At 41.5% G+C, this 21645-nt stretch overlaps 4 protein-coding genes across 5 annotated transcripts in view; 1 reads left to right on the top strand and 3 right to left on the bottom strand.

Moving 5' to 3' along the window:
* Nucleotides 1-1016: 1016 nt before the first annotated feature.
* rraga (Ras-related GTP binding A) lies at nucleotides 1017-4612 on the bottom strand. Of its 2 annotated transcripts, none has more exons than XM_035667101.1 (10): nucleotides 4473-4612; nucleotides 4046-4147; nucleotides 3395-3494; nucleotides 3240-3306; nucleotides 2913-3135; nucleotides 2272-2367; nucleotides 2065-2187; nucleotides 1874-1965; nucleotides 1660-1775; nucleotides 1017-1563 (listed from the first exon to the last, which is right to left on the bottom strand). In XM_035667101.1, the coding sequence occupies exons 2-10, from the start codon at nucleotides 4070-4072 to the stop codon at nucleotides 1460-1462; spliced, it is 948 nt and encodes a 315-aa protein (XP_035522994.1). In that variant the 5' UTR covers nucleotides 4073-4147; nucleotides 4473-4612; the 3' UTR covers nucleotides 1017-1459. The 2 variants fall into 2 exon arrangements, with proteins under 2 accessions (XP_035522994.1, XP_035522995.1); XM_035667102.1 differs by lacking the exon at nucleotides 4473-4612 and adding an exon at nucleotides 4245-4424.
* Nucleotides 4613-6466: 1854 nt separating this feature from the next.
* On the bottom strand, nucleotides 6467-9930 carry LOC118331959 (charged multivesicular body protein 1b). Its single transcript, XM_035667063.1, has 8 exons — nucleotides 9759-9930; nucleotides 8653-8750; nucleotides 8427-8573; nucleotides 8269-8337; nucleotides 8050-8157; nucleotides 7921-7964; nucleotides 7734-7806; nucleotides 6467-7135 (listed from the first exon to the last, which is right to left on the bottom strand). The coding sequence occupies exons 1-8, from the start codon at nucleotides 9772-9774 to the stop codon at nucleotides 7091-7093; spliced, it is 600 nt and encodes a 199-aa protein (XP_035522956.1). The 5' UTR covers nucleotides 9775-9930; the 3' UTR covers nucleotides 6467-7090.
* A 3342-nt stretch (nucleotides 9931-13272) lies between these two features.
* On the top strand, nucleotides 13273-16157 carry LOC118331195. The gene has a single exon (XM_035665987.1). It carries the CDS (start codon nucleotides 13309-13311, stop codon nucleotides 15622-15624), a length of 2316 nt encoding a protein of 771 aa, XP_035521880.1. The 5' UTR covers nucleotides 13273-13308; the 3' UTR covers nucleotides 15625-16157.
* Nucleotides 16158-19048: 2891 nt separating this feature from the next.
* brwd3 (bromodomain and WD repeat domain containing 3) overlaps nucleotides 19049-21645 on the bottom strand; it is a 16886-nt gene continuing 14289 nt past the window's right edge. Inside the window, exon 41 of the mRNA XM_035665929.1 lies at nucleotides 19049-21632. Within this exon, the coding sequence (XP_035521822.1) occupies nucleotides 21193-21632 (440 nt within the window). The 3' untranslated portion in view covers nucleotides 19049-21192. The remainder of the gene's footprint in view (nucleotides 21633-21645) is intronic.

A 21645-nucleotide genomic window follows, 5' to 3' on the forward strand; every position in this document is an offset into this window, starting at 1 on the left:
TCAGAGATTTAGTAAACCAAAACATTTCTATATATCAGCTAAATTTGATAGAAAATAATGTTTTTAGATTTCTATAAATATAATCACTGATTCAACAGTATTCCAATGACTATATTTCAATAAAAATTTAATATATCATTAAAATGTGCTTGCAAATCACCAAAACAGAGCTAACTGAGTTTTGGGTTGTGGTTGGATTAGTTGGCTCAAATAATGCTTTGACATAAATAAAAAGCAGAAGTGAGGAGAAGCTCATGGATTGTCTTGACTTTCAGTTTTGTATAGGCAGCAAAATACAAAAGAAGTACTAACCTGTAATAATATCTGTCCGACACTTTAAACAGTCACAACATATTATTTCTAATCACTGGATTCAACAAGAATTTATATAATGTTGGAGGAAGATACTTTATGTTGAAACAAAGTTGGATTTAGTAGGCAGAGCTGTATAACTTTTGTCAGCTGGTACTCCTCAGGGTGGTGTATAAATCTCAACTCTTTACAATCAACTTTAACCGCCTTCAATCTAATCAAACAGTGTTCATCCATAGTCATGAATGTTTAGGAAATTAACAAAGGAGATTAAAACGAGCTGTTTGTCATGTTGTTAAATTCAATGAAATGAACTGATTGTGCTTCAAACATGCTGCTCCATCTGCACATGCACTGCTGTCTGCTCCATGCAACAGGTGCACTGAACTGTCATGTAACTCCCCCCACTCACACTCACACACACACACACACACACGTCCGCCCAACCCCCTAAACATCAAACATTTGCCACTATATGTCATGTGTACAGAACAACTGGTGCAGTACCAAAATGCCTTATGGTCGGAGACGCTGCAGTGAAACATGAACCATCTCTGAGCAGGACGGTTTGTACAGGAAGTAAATACGTACAAATATATACATATATACACATATTTACTGCAAATATGACCCTTTTGTAAATGTTGATCAAGTAGTGAGCGTTGCCGACGTATAAAAGCAGAAAAAACACATTACAAATGATATTTTTCTGAATATAACTATATTGTTGGTACTTTCAAAGTGTAACAGCTTACAAACTGCATTTGAAAATCAAACAGTATCTACTGCTTATCATTTGGAGACAACATCCCCCGATCACTGGGACTCACTGCAAGGAGGAAATGAATCTACTGTATAAGACAAAGTGTGCCAGCAAAGGTAGCCCCCTTCAGAGTAAACAACTATTCATTTTACTTTAATGTGTCAAGTTAGGGCAAATACAGAAAGTATCGCTGTTCAAGATACTTATGATCACTGTAGAGGAAAAGAAAATATGATTTCTCCCGTAATAACTGTGATTGAATGTGAAGATATAGAGGAAACAGTGCAGGGCTGCTCATTTGCATCGGAGCTGGGAAGCTGCAACATGTTGTCTGTGGTCTGTGGACTGATTGGCTGAGAGTATCCACTGGGACAATGGCGCTGGCTAGCGCATTCGCATGTGCAGGCTGTGCTTGGGTCCATCCACCCGCTCCAACTTCTCAAAATGTTTCCTAGCATTACGGATATTGATGAGAGTGGCTGCAGATGCTGGAGAAAAAAAAAAAAAGACATGGATTTTTATTTTTTATTAACTGATTTGGTTTCTTGAATGCACCGCAGAGAAATGTCTTCTTCGCTACTTACGAATGGAGGGGTCCGACATGATGACCATGACATATGTGTTAGAGGTGAAGACGTCAATGAAGGCCGCAAAGTTGGAGTTCCTCACTTCCATGCTTTGGAAAGAGGCCGCGAGTTTACTGAATAAAAAAAAAAAGAAATGTAAAAAAATCAGAAACATAAAGGTTCAGCAGGCGATGTGTGGAGCGACTGGAGTGTTTTTGCAGCGTGAACTTACCTACAGCTGAGTTTGAACTGTTTGATAATGTTACTGATCTTCTCAAACCGATGAGCGTCACGCTGCTCTTTGCACTGATAGTGGGAGATCACCTGCATTCACAAAACAACAAAAAGCAAACAAACTCTCATTACTAGATCCAGATTTCCCGCTCAGGGCACCGTCGTGCCGGAGGAAGCGGTTGCTCTCACCAGGAAAGTGGCTCTCTCAAACAGAAGCACTTCATCTGCCTCTATGATCTGCGCAAAATTTCTCAGGTTTGTCTCCAGCTGCTGGACGTTTGGGATGAGCTGGTACACTATGCTGGACCAGGCCTGCAAAGACAGTTAGAAAGTATGTCTTACAGCGTCGGCTTTATTCGCAGACATCTGAACGTGAAACTGGTCAACCGTCTCAACCTTATACAGGGTTTCATCCCAGATTGATGTCCGGAAGCACGTGCAAGCCAGAGGACGGGACAGTCTCTTCAGATCTTCTTCACGCTCCTTAAAGATCTGTAAAAACATGGACAGGGTTTAGATTTTAGTGCTCCTCCTCACTCAACATCAATAACAAATATAAATATAGTATATAAGTATAAGAAGAAAAATGACACAAATATAGAAACATGTCAATTCAAATTGCCTTTATTCTACATCATCATCATCATCATCTAAAGCAGATGTGTAGATGCCGGCAGCCTAATTGTAGTCACATCAAATACAGCATCTTTTTATGTATCTACACTATTTCTGTTAGAGGTACATTTTTGTGTCATGACTGGTGGATTTATGTCACACACATGATTTCACTGCGTTAGTTGTATGTAATGGAGGGTTAATCTAGTGAGCCTTAAAATAAAATATTATAAAATGGTTCAATGCCACTTTATTCTCATGCTGGTAACAAATCTGCCTCAAGATTGTCCGCTTCAGGTAAAATTACTTTAATACAGTTCAACCACTAAGAGTGGGGTTTCAAATGTGTGTTACTGGTGATACTGTGAACACAAGAGAGGGAGACTGTTAATTAACAATCAGATAAAAACTCTTAAGCTTACCAAATCTCTCTGGTCTTCCTGCACCAGATCCATTTTGTGAACGAGGCAGAACACTTTGGCATCGGGGGAGTTCTGCAGGATGGCCTCCAGACACGACTGGTAGTAGTGCATGTCTTTCTCCAGCTCACGGCTCTCAACGTCGAATACATAAATAAGCACCTCTACATTTCTGAAAATGTTGTCCCTCTGGCTGGTGAAGTAGTTCTCCATGAATGTGTCCTGTCTGATGGGTAAAGGAAGCACAGGGCAGCGTTCCACAGATTAGGGGAAAGTCTGTGAACTGTCAAAGCTAGTGCAAAGTTAAGCTAATGAACAAATGTACTTTACCCTCCACAGTCCCACAGGTTTAGAACCAGATTGCCAAGAAACCTTACATGGGAGTGCTCCACGTCAACTACATTTCACAAAGGATAAAAAGATTCATTAAAAGATGCGATTGAAGATACATCTTTATGTTGCTCTCTTATTTAAAGCAGTCTTACTTGTAGCTCCAAGGCGGCGTGTGTCTCGAGCTATGTAATTGGCAAAGATGATTGATCTCATACTGGTCTTTCCAGACCCACTTTTTCCCATCAGTAACACCTGAAAGCACAAATTCAACAGATTAGACCATCACTGAAGTCCATCCTCGTCTCTACTCTCATGACCTGCAGTGCAAGAAATATTCAGACTCTTTCCATTTATTCATTTAATGGTTCAACGGTCTGAAATGTTGCTTCAAACTATTCTCTGCACTGCCAGGAATATGAGGGAGAAATACCAAATCTCATCATTGTATTTTGATTTAAATCAACTGTCACATTTAAAAAGAGTTAAAAAATGAACCTTGAAAAGCCTACCAAGCCACTGAGAGAATGAACCAAATGAAGGATTGATTTTTCTCAAAGTGCAAAACAGAACTTTCCTACAATGTTGTTACATGTCAGGTGTAGACACTCTCCACCTTCACCTTCATTATGGGACAGATCTAATGAAACACTGCATATCAAACTGTGTATTTTCCATTATTGTGGTGGGTCTGACTACAGCTCCCAGGATCATTGGCCCTAAATGTGACACACTGCAGCTGCATTAAATGGACACAGAGAACAACACTTCAGTAAGTGACACATACTGATCGATTAGCCTTTTACCTTTTTCTTCATTGCTGTGCTTGACATCCCCCTCAGCAGGCACGATGCAGTCAGGTGACTTTAGTGTGAGTCCGCAGCAGCTCTGCTCTTCCTCTCCTTCAGCTGCACAACAAACACAAACATTTCCACGCAGCTGTCAGTGACTGGAGCACAAACACAACCGACAGGACGCGTTCAGACACTTCCAGTACCAACGAACCTGTGGACCAGCCATGAGCCAACTCCACATACGAGAATATATCCGCAGTTTACTAACTTTACTGAAACTCGTTTCCTCTTTTTTTTTTTTTTTCCTCCCCCGGATAAACACCTAAGCTAATGCTAAGCTAACTAGCTCGACACACAGTCCAGATAAGTGTCATGTAGCTTAGCCGAGCTACACGGAGAGCTAGCTGCGTTCAGATCCAGCAGTGTGTCGTCTACTCACCCCGACGGAGCAGAACAGCTACTTATATTCAAAGAGCTTCTCACTTCAGCTTGAGTCTGCGGGAGAGAAGAACAGTTGTGTACATTACTTGGAAGAAGCAGGCAGTGAAGTCAAGATCAGCTGCTTCCTGTTTACGACAAGGTCACATGATGACAGCAGCTCTGTTACAGAAACAAAGCGACAACAAGTACAATCAATAAAAATCAATCAATAAATAAGACGAGGTCAGCGGAAAGGTCAAAATATGTGTTAAAATATTTTTGGTGTATTATTTGTAAATTTAAATGTGAAACTGTGAACATGTAGGCCAAGAGTGAGGATATTTATTGACAAGAAACAACTAAAGGCTTTTAAAAGGAGTGTGTTCACCTTTATTTTAAAGGTGAATATGTTAAAAAACAATTAATAAAGTTAATTCATCTACTTACTCACCTACAAACTAAAATAAATAACAATCCGAAATAGTTTTGTTAAATGTCTTCCTGTAGATCCTGATTTAGTGGTTGTCACAAATAAATAATAATTACTATAAATAATACATTTTTACAATGTGTGTCTCACACATTAAACACATTAGGTCTTAAGATGTGAAAATAAATTAATATCCTTCGGAATAAAATTTAATTAAAACAGATTGTATGAGGAAGTAAAAATCAACAAGCCAATATTTAGTGTTGTGAAGTAAACAGTGCTATCACCCCTGCCCAATGATGTAGGGAGACATCCTTTAAAAAAACACTGTTATTATTAATAGTGATAGTTAGAACAGATACCCTTAATATTTGTAAAATCACATTAATTCCGTTTACATATCAGAGTATAATGTAGCAGTTCAACACAATGACCACTAGATGGCAGTAAACAGTTATGATAATGGAGAGATTAAAGCTGAGGCTGTATTAGTAGAGCTCTTATTATTAGAGGTCACACATTCATGGTTAAAGTCGGAACTGGATACTGGACTCAAAGATGGCGCCCAAACTTGTCTTTCTTTCTTTTCTTTTTTTAAAAAAAAAAATATTGTTTTTCCCCTATTGGACAGGACAGCTGAAGGTGGACAGGAGGGGTCGGGGGCCCAGCTCCACCAGGTGAGCCACCGGGGCCCCCATTTCTTTCTTTCTCTTTCGATTGTTGTTTTATTTTGATTTTCACCGGATGTGTCGATGTGGTATTTCTTTATTGCTGTAAACTGTGCAGTAACAAACAACAACACACTGCTGTCCCACTAACTTCTGTAACTCCCATTCAGCATTTATATTGATATAGAGTAGTAGTACACCGGCTTTAACAGTGTGTGTGTGTGTGTGGGTTTATACATCCATGGGTCACATCTGGATCAAAGTGCACATTTGACCAACAGTCTGTCAAAGGAAAGAGACCAGTGAGATAAATAAGCAGTAGTGAGATATTCTATACTGTTTACTGAGCTGTCCTTCTTCAAATTCTTCATATTTATGTACATATTCTTAATACCATGCCCATCGCAGACTAATAACCTTCCCAAATGTCACTGGCATCTCTCACTGAACATGGTTGTGTTTTTTCTTGCACAGAAATAGACGTTTTAGATTCCACAAGGATGGATCAGTTGATTTCATCTGCATGCAGTGGAGCAAGATATTTGAAAAGAAAAAATTGAAGTAAGCACTTCCCCTAGAAGGAAACTATAGTTACCTAGAGGGACACAGCAGAAACAGAAAGGGCAGCTGATTTGGACCACTTGTTTACCAGTAATGTCATGGTCAGACCTGTAATTCTTAATCAGCTGTTAATCTTTTGGTTCTCTGAGGATGTTAGTTAGATGGCGTTTATTGTATCCAAACATTGGTACCTACATAATGTCGATAAATAATACCCACTGTCTGACAGCTGGAAGTGGCAGTACTGCAATATCTGACTATGTTTGGTAGCTCATTTTCACTACAGATAGAAGAGATTTATATGAAAATACAGAAAATTATAAATTGATTTATTGAAAAGGCAAAGAGATAAAAGTATTATAAAATTTTATTTCATACTCACTGTATGTAACCCCTTCCCAAATGATCAGTGAAAATCCTGAAGATGACCAGACAAACACACGGACTTAACATCCGATACATCAAATCAACCCAACAGTAAAGGGGGAAGGTCTTTAACTCTTTGATACCAAGAGAAAATGCATGTTTTCTGCAGTATGAACCAACAATTTAATTCTATAGCCCAAAACCTTAAGCGTATTCACCATGAGTATGTGAAATCTGCCTATAAACACACAGTAATAACTGTCACGCTTCATGTTTTTAAACAATATACGTAGTTCTTAAGTATACATATTAAACAATAAAGCTGATCTTCCTCATGGGTAAATATGTATATTTGAGAAATATATAATTTTTTCACAACCAGCATCTCTGTTACTTTACATTAAAGGTATCCAAAGGTTATTATTAACTCAGAACCAACAGGGGCCATTATCTGCAGAAACAAACAAAAACATGATACAGTAGCTTCTCGACAGACACGCGAGATGAAAAGAGGAGAAAAGACTCGATGTACATAAAAAAGGTATTTGGGAGTAATATTCAGGTAGTGTACACATCTAGAGCTCCACATCTGAAGTCCACTGCAGTCATCCTTTACATTTGATCTCGGAGTTTGGCGAGTCTTTGAGACAGTTCATCCTTTGGATAAAGAGAGAGCAAAGACGGGCATTAGTGAGGAAGATGAAGACGAGAGGAGAATCAGGGTGATGTGGATAATGCAAATATTGTATTTGTAATGTTTTTGTTTGATAAATACACAGCATCATGAGCAGGGATTGGCTTTAAAGGACCAGGTGTAAGCTTTTGTGGCATCTAATGGTGAAGTTGCAAATTGGAACTAACTGAACACCTGCGGTGTCTGTATTGGATGACCTGGGAATGAGAACGGGCTGTAAAGTGTGTAGGAGAAACTACGGTGGCAGCATAACATGCAAAAGGCCCTGATTGGTTTGTCCATTCTGGGCTACTATAGAAACATGGCGGACTCAGTGGAAAGCGACCCGCAGTGTCTGTAGATAAAAACGGATCATCCTAAGGTAACAAAAACACAACGGTTCTTATATTCAGGTGATTATCCACTAATGAAAACATACCTATGAATATATTATTATATACACTTTACACCTTTAAATGTCTTTGCTGTAGTCACATTACATTAGTCTTTTTATTACACAATCTATGTGATAAACTTTTAATATATATATATAGTTTATGTGTACCACGTCTGCACACGTACCTGTTCTGCAGAGGCCACGCTGGTACCCACTGATCCTGTCTGGCCCTGAGGGAGCTCCATGTTCAGGTCCAATCTAAACATAATGCACACACCAACATTCAATTAACCACCACTATTTACGCTGCAATCTATTGCCTTTACTATAATAATGTATGCCACAAACAGAGAAGGTTAGGACAAAGGTTACCCTGCTTCATCGGCCATTTCATGCAGCAACGAGTCCACTTGATTCTGAAACACACGTTAGATTTACAGTGAATGTGTGTTTCTTTCAAACACACCGTCAGACAAAAAGAAAGAATAAAGAGAAGTGTACCTGTGGTGTTGTGAGTGTTGTTGAGCTGCTCATGGTGTCCTCCATATGCGCTGTCTGAACATCCAGAGTTTCAAACTGGTGCTCAAATTTGTCCATAAGAGCTGAAATCTGAACAAAAAGGGAGTAAGACATTGTATTGTAACTCAGATGAATTTGTTACCAAGTGAAATGACAAAGTTTTTGCTCAAAGGAAACGTGTAAATGTGTAAGTAACACTACCTTTTCCAGATTCATAGACCTAAGCGTGGAGTCCATGCCTTTCACCACTCCAGCCATCGATTTTGTGACCTGAGAAATAAAACACCGTCACTAACATGGAAACCAAAATGACAACAAACGAGCTGCGGCAGCACGCAGTCAGCCCGTATTTAACGCACCTGGTTCATCGTGACGGCAGTTTGGACCCTCGCTGCCACTGCGTCTACCCGAGCGCTCATCCTCAGGAAGTTCACAGACTGGTTCTTCTGTCTGATGGCGTTCTCGGCATGGATCCTCGCCACGTCCGTGTTGCCCTTCTGGATGGCCTAGAGTCGACACAACAACAAAGTGGCTCAGTGAAACTCCTCTGTGCTCGACAGCAGGCTTTTGTGATGTGCAACTCACTTTCTTGACTTTAGCCTTCTCAATTTTCTCCTCTTTGTCACATTTCTTGGAATTTCTTTGGAGTTCTTTGGCGGCCATCTTTAAATTGAAGAGATTTTCTGTATAATGAAGTTAAAGAAGAACAAAGTCCAACACAAAAACAACAAGCAACCTTGGATGACTCACTTTATTGTTCTGCCCATATTTTTGTTTTATATTTAATTACTTGTATGTTAATTATGTGTTTCCTGTTCAAAACACTGGTAAATCAGTTTTAAAGGTGTTACATAAAGACGGTTATTATTATTATTATTATTATTATTATTATTATTGACAACTTTAAAGACAAATTTTGTGAGCAGATAACAGTGGGAGGTCTTGACATTTAGGCATGATGACTCTAAATCCCTGTTGTCATTTTTAATGTAATAATCTCAACTCAGATCCTGTTAATAATTGTTGGAAATACATTTGATCGAGACTATAACACGTATTTACTCAGTTAGTAAACCAACCTTGGCTGTATGTCCCTACTTTCTTTCATTAATGGGGTTTAAAGTTAACAAACACTTTCGTCTACTATTTAAAACTGATACTATAGCCTCAACTGTACTCCTGACCGAGTACATTCACAAACACAGCTTATGTAAGTGCTATTTTTGGAGTTTCCTATTCATTTGACTATGTTTAATGCAGTTCCTGTGATGGCGCTGTGTTACATTTAAAACGATTAACCGGTAAAACGGGTCAAACGTAAAGCCGTGGGTCTAAACCGAGCAGTAATTTACTTTAATTATCCGGAGTAAGATCTCGACTACATGGTAAACTGTAGTTGTTGGGTATTCCCAGCCATTAGCAATGACTCTGGGAAGGCCTTCAGCCCCATCCTTTCACATTTCACGACGCCTGACACCGACTAGGAAATGTCCAGGTTACTGAAGAAGGCAGCACTCGTGCCTTTGGTGAATATCCTTCCCTCGTAGCAATGTCTCAAACGTCTGTCACAAATCAATCTCACCAGTGTCCGCCGTGTTGTTGTGCTCGCTCATAAGCCTTCATGTTGACGTTATCGTTACACCGCAGCCTCACGTCTCTTTCTCACCGATGTGTGTTTTTAAAAAGGATACTCTCCATGTTCGGCATCTGCGGGCGAGTCCTCGAGACCGCAACGACTACACAACCGAATCCTCACGGAGAAGTCCGCAAAAAAAGAAGTAAAACAAAGCAAAACCTGTCGGCGCAACTCGGGTTTCGGTCTTCGCCTTCTTCCCCACTTCCTGGTGTCTGACCAAAATATGAACGACGTCAGCGTCACGTGGCGGCGGTGTTCCACCCGACGTCCCGAGCGAGCTGCCCCCTCCCTTCCCTTATCCTAAAATGTGAATGAAAACTAACCGTTAACTAACCGTTAACAGGAAAAAAAAAAACACACGACCGTTGAACACGTTAATTGAGCCCCACCGCGGCGTCACTGCCGAACGAGCGGACGCAGTCAGATACAAGTGGCCGTGGCGTTGCGCCGGCGGTGAAGGCGGTTGATTGATGATTAGATTTACGGTGTGTGGATCACGGCGGGGAGAGAGGATGACTCACTCCCGTCTGATGTGATGTTCACCCTGCAACGGCTCGGCAGTGCGGTGGCACGCCGGTAGTTCACCCCCACACATCGGTGTGCTCCACCAATAAAAAGTCCAAACTTTATCCAAGTGTTAAGACGCGTTTGGGTGGCGCTCAGATACAGTTTTGTTTCAAACTTGAGCGGCTGTCACTCGGTAGTTAGGGAGAGACCGAGCGTCGTGATTTACCGTAAATTTCGTGACGCCTGATTGCCATGGAAACAGTGCTCCTGCGCTGAGAGGAAACTGTCCGTGTTAACTTCAGCATCAACCTCTCCAACCAACGGGGTCGGATAAACCTGTTGGATAGCTCACTGTTTCTTCTCTCCTGCTCTCTCCTTGTGTTGCTGCTCTGGCTTTACAGTTATTTTTACATTTTAATTTGGCCACAAACCAGGTGAGTTTTTTAAAATTGTGCGGCTGTTGTGTTGTTGTGTCTCGTTTAATTGTGGCAAAACGCAGTTCACCTTACTGCTTTAAACCTTCATGCAAAAATAATAATACTAGCATGTTCATTTACTTAAGACTGGCTGTCAACTTGTGACCTGCGTTTATGTCTTTGACGAGTATATGTGCCATACAATAGAGATGCTGGGCTTATTTTGAACTGGTGATTTAGTTTATATGGACAACACTGTGAGTCCAGAGGACATTATAATGGCTGTAAAACAGCAAAAAACAAAAAGTGGCCTGTGCAAATTATTGTTGGTAATAGGAGTGTTTTAAAATGTCCACCAATCGCCTATATGAGCCTCCAGATCACGACAGTCTATAGGCTGAATAATATAGTCTGTAATGTGCTTTAACCCACTAACCAGGCTTGCTGACTGCACATTTGATGTATTTCACGACCCTGAACGCAACCATAAGTGGTGCATTTTGTGTTTGTGCGCATAGGGGAAATAACCCAGGAGAGCCAACGAGTGATGCTTCATTCAGGGGCTGTATGACTCATATAGTCTTATCTATAAAGAAGCCAAGTGGCAGGAGAGCAGTCCTGCTGCAGGACCGAGCTGATGTAACCCCAGAGATTCACTAGAGGCTGCTGTGGGCCACTGACAGCTTTAACACGGACACTGTGCACTCAGCAGATGATCAAAGGCTGTTTACAGTGCAGCACATGACCAAAACAATGCACATTTACACTGCACATTGTTATTTTGTGTTTACGTTAAGCTTTAGTCACTCTAAAGCTGAGTTCAGTTTGATTTATTACATGTTTATTAAGGCATTGTATTCTATATTGATCTGTATACTATATATAATAATAATAATAATAATAATAATTTAAAAATATATATTAATACACATTACTTGGTAACAATTGCTGATTTAGTCATAAGTGTATTATAATATAATAGGAGTCACCTTTGACCTTATTCACAAAATAAGTGAGTATAATAATAATAATAATAATAATGTTGATGACCTGAAAATTGGTACATCTCCAACTTTAAAAGGTTTTTAAAAAATGTACTGATTCATGTGTCTTCAACTCAAATATTACATTTCATACACAGCTGTCTTGATTTTAATTAAATTAGGGAAAAAAATATTTTCTGTTATGGCGGAGTGGCAGAGAAAGAAATAGCTGCACAACCAGTGGTAAAAATGAGTAAAATATTCCATGTTTATATATATATAAATATATATATAGCTACATACACAATGTGTACTGTAGTGTTTTTGGTTTTGGTTTTTTCTCATGTTAAAGTTTAATCTCCTCCTCTTTAGAAATCCATATATGTTTTATCACACTGTGCTGATACGGACTAAAGCGTAAATGCAAAACATTAAAGAAATCTAAAAGTAGATCATTAAAGCCCTTTATAACAAGTTGAGTTTATTGCATGCAGCATACGGGATGATGAGAGCATTCATCTTTTCAAAAACACCCTGAGGATCCTTAACTAACTCCTGAACCCTGAAGGCATCTGAGAGTATGAAGCTTTGCCTCAGTAGTGAGTCAGCGTACTGTACGTTATATTGTCACATCATAACAGCAGGAATAAAAACATTATCAATCAACAGCGTTCTGTTTATTACCAACATTACGCAGTCTGGCGGATAACCACAGCATTATATGCCTTGTTTGGTATGACAAGCTTAGATTCAGCACTGTTACACATACCGTACAGCCTGTCCCTTATAGATTATCCACCTGATTGTCCCTGCCGCTGACAGCCAGTGAATGAAAGACAGGTGAGTCAACTGTAGGCAGCAGACGGGCACATGATCATGGAGGAATTTCAACATGACGACAACTCAGTGTTTATCTCGTGTGACTAACGACTGGTGACGTTCATAATAACACTGGAACGTATTGAACAGAAAAAAAAGTCCCAACTCCCTTTTCAAAACTCAATGCATTGTGGGAGGGGTTGTGAAGTAGGCACATTCATCTTGTTTTACAGCTCAATCAATCACATCTGTTGTCTGGTTGAGATTGATTGAAGCAAATATCTGTTATTAAAACAATATTGGAGAATATTCTGATGTGATCTGTTTAAAAATGTTACTGTGCATCAGCTTATGTTCAAGCACTTGCTATGCCATTCAGTTGACTTTGCCATATGTTATGATACTGTTGCCACCTAGTGGTAGCACAGAGCCCTCCCCAGTCCTCTCTGCTCACCTGTGTGTGTCCCTTTATGCTAAATGTCGAAGACAATGAATAGCACAAACAATCAGAAAGGGGAACGAGGGTGAAAACATCTCTCTTTGGCAGTTATTCATATCTGTTAACTGCTCTGCACAAGGTGCACTCGAGACTTAGAGGAGCAGAGGAAAACAAAACAGCAAATGCTTTGCTCTTTGAAGGCCTGGACTAAAAATATTCTCAAGGATAAGTTTGTAGGTGCTACAATGATACAGACAATGTGTAAAGAAAAAAAAACTTTTTCTGTGCATTTGAAAAGGGCATGCACAGGAGACGAAAGGGCAAGGATAGAGCATTATTTTATTCTGAGAGCAAACAGTTTTTTATATTACAGTATGTTTTCTGCCTCAATCTTTCATTAGCCATCATGTGATATGTCAGCCCTCTATTTCACAGGTAAGGATGATGGAGCTTCAATCGGAGAAGAGGTTCCACAACCTAACCCTCGAGCAAGTCCAAGCTCTGGACAAGGTCCTGACTGAGGTAATCCCCATCCATGGACGAGGAAACTTTCCCACACTGCAGGTGAGAGCGAAAGACATCATTCGTGTGGTGAAGGACCGGCTGGTCGAAAGAGACATCCAGGTGAAAGATATACGGCTGAATGGCGCGACTGCCAGCCACGTCCTGGTGAGGGATAACGGCCTGGGCTATAAAGACTTAGACATCATTTTCGGAGTGGAGCTGCCCAGGCAGGAGGACCTCCAAGTGATTAAGGAGGTGGTGCTGGGTAGCCTCCGAGACCTCCTACCTTGTGGAGTTAACAGACGCAAGATCACCTGCCTGACAATGAAGGAGGCCTACGTGCAAAAGATGGTGAAAGTCTTCAACGAGCATGACCGATGGAGCCTCATCTCGCTCTCCAACAACAGAGCCAAGACCGTGGGGCTCAGATTCGTCAGTTCCCTTCGGAGACAGTTTGAGTTCAGCGTGGATTCCTTCCAGATAATATTAGATCGCATGCTGGAGTCTTACTGGGAGACTGAAAGGAAGCAAGGAGGAAAGTTGGCATTGAATGCTGGGAATTTGCCTAAAAGAGACAACGAGGATGAAAACAAAGAGCAGGAGCAACCGAGCATTCCTCGGGATGCTGCAGCAGACATGGAAAAAGACTCCGCAATGGCAACCGGCCGAGAAAGTCGGTGCCAGGATGAAGCAGGTTCTGTGCCTGAGAAGGAGCTTCCACATGCAGAAGCTGAGCATGTAGGTGGAAAGCATGAGGCACAGGAGGTGTTAGAAGCTGAGAGCATTAACTTACAGCAAGAGGAAGAGGAAGCGGATGGCATAGAGGATGTTCATTCAGAGGAGGACATTGTGTTTGTTGAGCTATGTGGAGGAAATGGAGAAGAGAAAGGACAGTTCCACAGTGATTATCCTTTAGTTTCAACCCCTAAAACTTTATTTACAGATGTCAGGGATCCGCTGATGACGCATGCATGTTTGAAGCTACAGAGTAATGAAGAGCTATCTGGGTCACAGGTTTCCCAGCCAGCATCTGTAACGCTTACAGAAAAGTCAGCGCCACAGGAAAAAGTCCATTGTGAAGAAATACCTCAGTTCAAAGTAGACTCTGTAATCTGCAGGACTGAGAATACCTCGAGCCTACAAGACTCACATCTCGAATTTTCCTTTCCTCCTCCAGCTAAGAAAACGTGCAGCACATCACAGGACATTGTACCGGACTACTGCCCCTCACCAAAGTTACAAAGAAAGATGTCCCGAAAGATGATCAGTAAGCCTGAGAAATGGTCATTACTGACTGATTTGTCAGACCTCACAACACAGCTCTTCCCACCCATAGAAATACCTAAACCACTTCAGCCAAAGCCTCCCTCGCAGGACAGCGCTCAAGTTCATTGTTCAAATGTTCCAGCCTCCAAGCCGGAGACCTTAGACACGCTCACAGTTCCCACATACAGTCCAGCCAGTACGCTTCAGGACAGGACTGGGACGAGTGAAACTGTGGAACGAAGTGTTAAGCCAAAGCACTCGAAGAAGCCTCCTGATTCGGACACTCAAAGCCGCACATGTGCAGCCAACGTGGCCTCACAGCCTCAGATCAGCAAGCAAACACCTGAGCTGGCAGACACAGTCCCAAAAGGCTGCAGGGCGAGCTCCTGGGCCGGGGCAGCAGAGGAGCCCACCATCACTGTCGAAGCAGAGTGCATGTACGGAGACTTTGAACAGGCAATGGACCACCTCCGCCACCGCCTCATCGCCACCCGCAACCCGGAGGAGATTCGAGGAGGGGGCCTGCTGAAATACAGCGACCTGCTGGTGAGGAACTTCAGACCAGCCAGCGAGACAGAGATCAAGTCCTTGGAGCGATACATGTGCTCCCGCTTCTTCATCGACTTTCCAGACGTGAGCGAGCAGCAGCGGAAGATTGAGGCCTATTTGCAGTGCCACTACATCGGCAACGAGGAGGCGAGCAAGTACGACTACCTGATGACCCTGCGGCGCGTGATAGATGAAAGCACGGTGTGTTTGATGGGACACGAGAGGAGACAGACCCTCAACATGATCACTGTCCTGGCTCTGAGGGTTCTGGGCGAGCAGAACGCCATCCCCAACACGGCCAACGTCACCTGTTTCTATCAGCCCGCCCCGTACATGACAGAGCCAATCTACAGCAGCTACTTCATCACCCAGGCCCAGCCCCCACTCGTCTACCACCCCTACCCGCTACATGTCCACATGCAGACTGGCCTGGTGTAGCTACAGTGACATGCCCACGGGGAGGCATGTAGGCTGCTTTCAGCATGGTGCTCTGCAAGCAGAGGCACAAATGGAAGTTTTACCAAAACAACAGGCAACCACGGGCGCAGTGTTGTTTAATGCTTTGAAATCCCTCCTGCTTATGACATGAAAGATGATGAAAGGTCAGAACTGAAAGGGGTCTGGAGGAAAAGCATGTCACCCTTTCAAGATGAACACTTTTGAAAAGGAAAGAAAACGCCAAGAGCCCACATTGGAGAGAGCTCTCAGAGAGGATTTCATTGAAGTGGAGGGACTTTGTTTACGGCTGTTTCGGCTCAGTTTTGGCTCTGTACTGGTCACCTTCCCCCGTTGAGGAGAATGTAATGTGATAATTCTCTGTGGCTAGAAGATAAACTTCTTTAACATATAAAAACATAATCTATAGAACATAAACATCTTGGTTTGGTTGAAGTTTGAATAATAACACATTCTTACCATTTCTGAAAACCCTGTACAGCTGTTTTGTGAATCATCAGTCTCTGTGGAGTAAATTTCAGCACGTCTGTACGGCTGTACCTGTGTTTTCACTGTATAGAAATAGGACACCTTTCACTGAGGGCATACATTAGACTAAATTTGCTGTGGTGTTTCCATGATATTGTAAGTTCTGTATTTGTGAATGTAAACACCTGATTTCAAAGGTAGAAACGAGAGATCGAAGCTCTGAAAACGTATCTTAAGTATTTCTCTACACATTGGTGGGGGAAAAAAAACAACCTCTTTATTGTTTATTTTTATTTTTAACACTCTAAAACTCAGCTAATCAGGACTGTGTGGCTTTGGTTCAGTCAGATTTTATTGACAGTGGCTGGGCATCATGAGCAAACAACCCACCAACTCTCAACAGATTTTGATTCAAAAACAGAAATCTTTCGTGTGAAATAACCAAAACTGTTCTGTAAAACTGTAAAAATAGCAAATGTTTTCGGGGCCTTTAATGTTTTCTTTGAATATTAAAAGCGTATTTATGTAACTCTGAACTACGCTGTTAAAAAAAGCTGAGCCCCAATCATTTTCCTACGGTCCCTTAGAATATTAAACCAAGCTCAGAGTGGCTCTGATCCCAATTAGTGACAGAGTTTATGGTCTTCATTTCAAATCATTTTTGGCAAAGTGATAGAAGTTATAAACCAGGAGCTGTGGCCATATCACCCTGAATTCACCCTGCATTTTATCAAATCAATCTTCCTACTCCGTGTCAGAGAAACAGCACAAGGATTCGCCTCCTGGTAGCATTAAGAAGAAGAGTGAACAGCTGAAAACACGGAGAGCAGGTTGAATTCTGTTTTTTTACCCCTCAAATTTCCACCTTCAACCGGTTGAACAGACTTCCTGTGTGTATTACATGGTGACCGTTGTTTGTTGTAGTGGGCGTAGTGAATGTCCGTCCTGTCGGGGTTTTGCCTACCATTGTGAGCAAAAATTTTACTGCACATTTAAATGATTCAGTCCACGATGCAGCCAGCTGTTATTGCACTCTGTCCCTGTGTGTTTGTTCATTGTGTATGCATAGCTACAGTACATGTACTCAGTATTTAAAAAAAAGACAATTAAAGCACAGGACAGGATATGTGGGCTGTTTAAACTAAATCTGAGACTGAAGCACAATGTAAATGCACATAGCTGTTGTTGAGTAATAAAGGTGTTTCTGACATGCTTGTGAATCTCCAACTAAATATTGAAGACATCTAAAATACTGTATGCTGTGTAGCTTTAAAGTGATGTATCTATCTAGAGACTTTGGGTATGTTGTGTACTGTTAAGGATCTGTTTCACCAGTAGAGAAGTTAAAATATTCCTGTTATGATATTTAGTTGCTCAGATTGTTGTGTTATTGTGGTAATAAATATAACACAACCACTCTTTGTCTTGAGTCTTCCATTGGTGGCCTGAGTTACACTGTTTTATTTTCATTAAGCTGCAAGGTCGTTTGTGTGATAGGTAATTGTCTTTGCGTGTATTTTCAATTAAATGATGGTGTATAATCGCCTCTTCAGGGTTACCTTGAACAGCTAGATTGTATCTTGTGGTTTCTTGGTGCCACGGCAACATTGTTGGCATGCAAAGTCCACAAACCTTTTTACGGACATCTTTGCAGCACTCAGATAAATACTTAAGAAATCTGTTTATACACATGCATGACCTAAGGCAGTGTTTAGATTACTGTTTTTAACAGTATTATTCATTTATTTGAGTGGTTGAAATTTAAGTCAGTTTTAAAAAATAGCAGTTTTTCCAATTTCATACTAACTCCTGTAAATGCATCAGAAGTTCACTTTCTGTCAGGCCAGTTTGGAGCATGTGGTTGTGAAAAGCTGCTGTTCAGTATAGTTAGGAATGATCATAAACCTTTTACCCATACCCAAGTTAAATACATTTATTTACAAAATAAAGCAAGTGAGTAAGAAATACAGCAATAGCCTGTCGTTGGTTAAAGTAGTTTTAGTCTTGGGAGGAAAAGAAATGTTTGCACTTTTCCAGCTTCATTCATTGCAAAACCTACAAAGCCCACGCCCACCCTCCTGCTGGTCCTCCTCTAAACTACTGACGTACTGTAAGAATATTTTGTTATATATCTTATATGCCGAGGCGCTTGAAATATTGTGTAGACTGAAAAAAGAAGAGTACATATACATCCCAAGCCTCAGCTTCAACTCTGGTACATTTGCACAGAAATGCTGCATTATTTAGAGAACTGTCTATCAGGAGTGAAAGTTCAGCCTTTAGTCCTTAAATGCTTTATACAGAATATAGACACTTTTCCAGCAAAACACTGTCTGGGTATTCCACTTCTGGTGCCCCCTGATGAAAAACACCAGCATCACTGGTCTGTTGCTACATTTATTCATAAAGACAGCTCACCCAATCTTTACCTGACCATATGTTCTGCCCTTATCCAGAAACTGACCATCTGCACACACTACTGTGAAAACTCAGGCTTTTAAATATTAGTATAGTGGTACATTAGTCACCTACTCTTCATTTGTTCTCACCGCACTTTGCTCTGTCCCCTTAGCACCCTTTAAACTGACCTTTACCTCTTTATGGATTGATCCCTTTTAATTCCCATGATCCTCCAGCATCTCTGCAGTTTCTAGGTGTGGCAGAGCACTGTGCGTCACAGCTCAACCTTGTTTGTTCCTCGTCTGACTCACCCCAGCTTTCAGTGCATTGATGCAGTTAGGCAGTTGCAAACGGTACAGTCGGGTTTATGACCGTCTACCACGATCGATAAACAGTCCCAGTGTTCTTTAACTCATGAATCTTTGCCTTTGGTGCATGTTTATGACCCTTGCTTATAACACTCACAGCCCTTTAAAGCTTGTGCTACCTGAACACCAGCAGACATCATAGAAGCATCAAATTAACACATACATTTGGAGAAAACCAATTTTTTATTAAAAAAAAGAAACACATACAATCAAAACATTTTGTATAAAAGACAGTCACATATTCCACCTACAGTAGAATGTTATTGTTGTATTTGTCATCAACTAATCTGACGCTTCGAAGGCGAGACTAAGAGCCATCTACTATATGAAAATAAGATTCTAAAATACGAATCTTATTCTTCTTACACTCAACCAGAATCATTTCTAGACGCCAGTTAATGCTGCCGCTCGGAGCACCCTTGATGCCGATTTGTGTGTTTGATCACTGAGACCCCGACACTAACCAAACTCTTCAGCCCAAAAAAGAAAAAGAGAAAACAAAACAAAACAAACCTCCGAGGCCTCTCTCTCATGCTTCTGACCACACAGAGGCAGAGTAATGAGGAGGTGGGTTTGGATTAGAGCACCCAGTGTTGAAATGAGAATTTCAGAGTCAGCTTTCCTGGTTTCTCATGACTGACTCATAGCAAATCGACAACTGCACAAGCTTTAAAGTAAACAATGTTGGTGCAACAGGAGGCATCCATTTTGATGCAGTTCCACAGGGGGATTTTGGAAACACTGCCAGGAATCACTCTTTCTAAAAACTAGGCAGAAAAACTAGACTAGCGATTCTGATTGTAATAGATTATGGGGGGAAAAAGCAATCGTGTGCGCAGTTGATTCACCCAAAAACCAGTCCATAGGTGGTTAGAAACAAGGGGGGAGAGATGGAACAACATATTAATGAAGGGATAATCCGTGGTTGCTACGTTTGCTTCAGGCCATTAGAAAGCATGATTTAGATTGCCAACAAGACCTTCAGCTTCATCATACACAGGCTGAAACATATTCAAGCTAAAAATGATTTAAAACAAAAGACTGAATAAATGTGTGCTGGGACAGTTTAAACATTCTAACACAAAAATCATCAATCCCACCTTATTTCTCTTTCTCCAATATCTTTATTACTCAGCTGCCAAGTGGAGTAGATAAATGTGCAAATATTTCCTTTTCCTCATCACTATTAATGTACGAAATAGCTAAAGAAACCCAAGTATAATACAATGGAAAAATAAATATTTCTGTGGAAGAGAGTAGGCCAAAGGACCCCTTTGCTTTTGCACATGCTGGGAGGAGAAGGTGTGATGGAAGCAACCATGAATGGATGCAAGTCTGATCCATCAGGTACAACAGTAAAAATACAAACAGGATGCAGTGGTGTTTTTACCCAAGGAAAAAAAATTAAATAAATCAGCTTTACTCTTAAAAAGCACCCAATTCTAACCAAACACCAGAATCAAAGAGCTGAAAAACAGTCACCACCACTGAAGGGGAAGCAGGGAACACATTTAACATTCACAGGCCAAGGACATCAAGTTGTCCGACGGGGGGTTTAGGAGCTGAGATACTACCATGGTACTGTATTTTAATGACTTAAGTCACTCTGATTCCTCAGTATTGCTAGTGCCCAAACTACACTTTGTCTCGACTCCAGCCACAGATCACGCACAAAACCTGACTGATGTGAGCTCTGAAAACTAAGGCTTGTGGTTGTGAGGAAAGACCGAGTACCAAAAAAAGTTGACATCAGTAACTTTGTAGTGATACTGCACGCGTTCCACGGTGGTCATGACTGAACCTTTGACCACTAGCACGAATAGTTTTGTTAAATTACTTGTCAAGAAAAGTCAACAAAATGGAGAAATATAATGAGCACCATTTTTTTGGCATCTCCACATCCTTCTTTGGTGACCAGGAGTAAGAATAGTTGTGGGAGGGACGAGAGGAGTAGAAAGGAGGGGTATAGTGTTTAGTCCTGGACGTGAAATGCACAGGACGACGAGGAGAGCAGTGCCGTGTTTCGAAGGCTCCTCCAGCGAGCGGTAAGGCCGAGGTGAGTTAGTCCAGTTGGAGAGGGTCCGTGTTGAACAAATAGCTCTGTCGACCAAGGAAAGAAAACTCCTTGGCAAAACATCAAGAGCACCTATCAGTTTGAGTCAAAGCAGTCTCAGATAAAAAGAAAAATCATATATATATATTCATATATATATATATTATATATACACTTGTACAAAAAGAAAGAAAAAATCCCTGAAGTATTACTCATGTTGAACAGTTTTTTTTCTGAGGTCTGAGAAGGGGTGGCCATGTGTCAGTGACTCCAGCCCATGAGGTGGCTGACGCGGGCTTTCTCAGTCATGCGGCGTACCCGTCCTGAGCGGGACCTACCCAGGTTGAGAGGGTCTTCCTTCGACCCATGGCCATCATCCTCTGACTCGTCCCTGTACAGAACTGTCCTGCGGCCCTGGTTACGTGTGTTGACCCGCTGAGACTTGCACTGGTTGCCTCTCGAACTGCTGGCTGCCGCTGCCGCTGCCCCTCTCTGCACCTCTTCAGAGTTGTCCTCCTCCTCCTCCTCCTCCTCTTCAGGTTCCTCCTCCTCCTCGGGCTCCTCCTCTTCTTCTTCATCCTCCTCCTCTTCATGTTTTACATCCACCTGTTGCTGTTGCTCCTCTTCCCCCTCCTCCTCCTCCTCTTCCTCCTCCTCCTCCTCCTCCTCTTCTTCTTCTTCTTCCTCCTCCTCCTCCTCCCCTCCCCCCCCCCC

Source organism: Morone saxatilis, unplaced genomic scaffold (genome assembly GCF_004916995.1).
Source record: "Morone saxatilis isolate NCDOM2014 unplaced genomic scaffold, NCSU_SB_2.0 Contig20, whole genome shotgun sequence".
Taxonomy (NCBI): Eukaryota; Metazoa; Chordata; class Actinopteri; family Moronidae; genus Morone; species Morone saxatilis.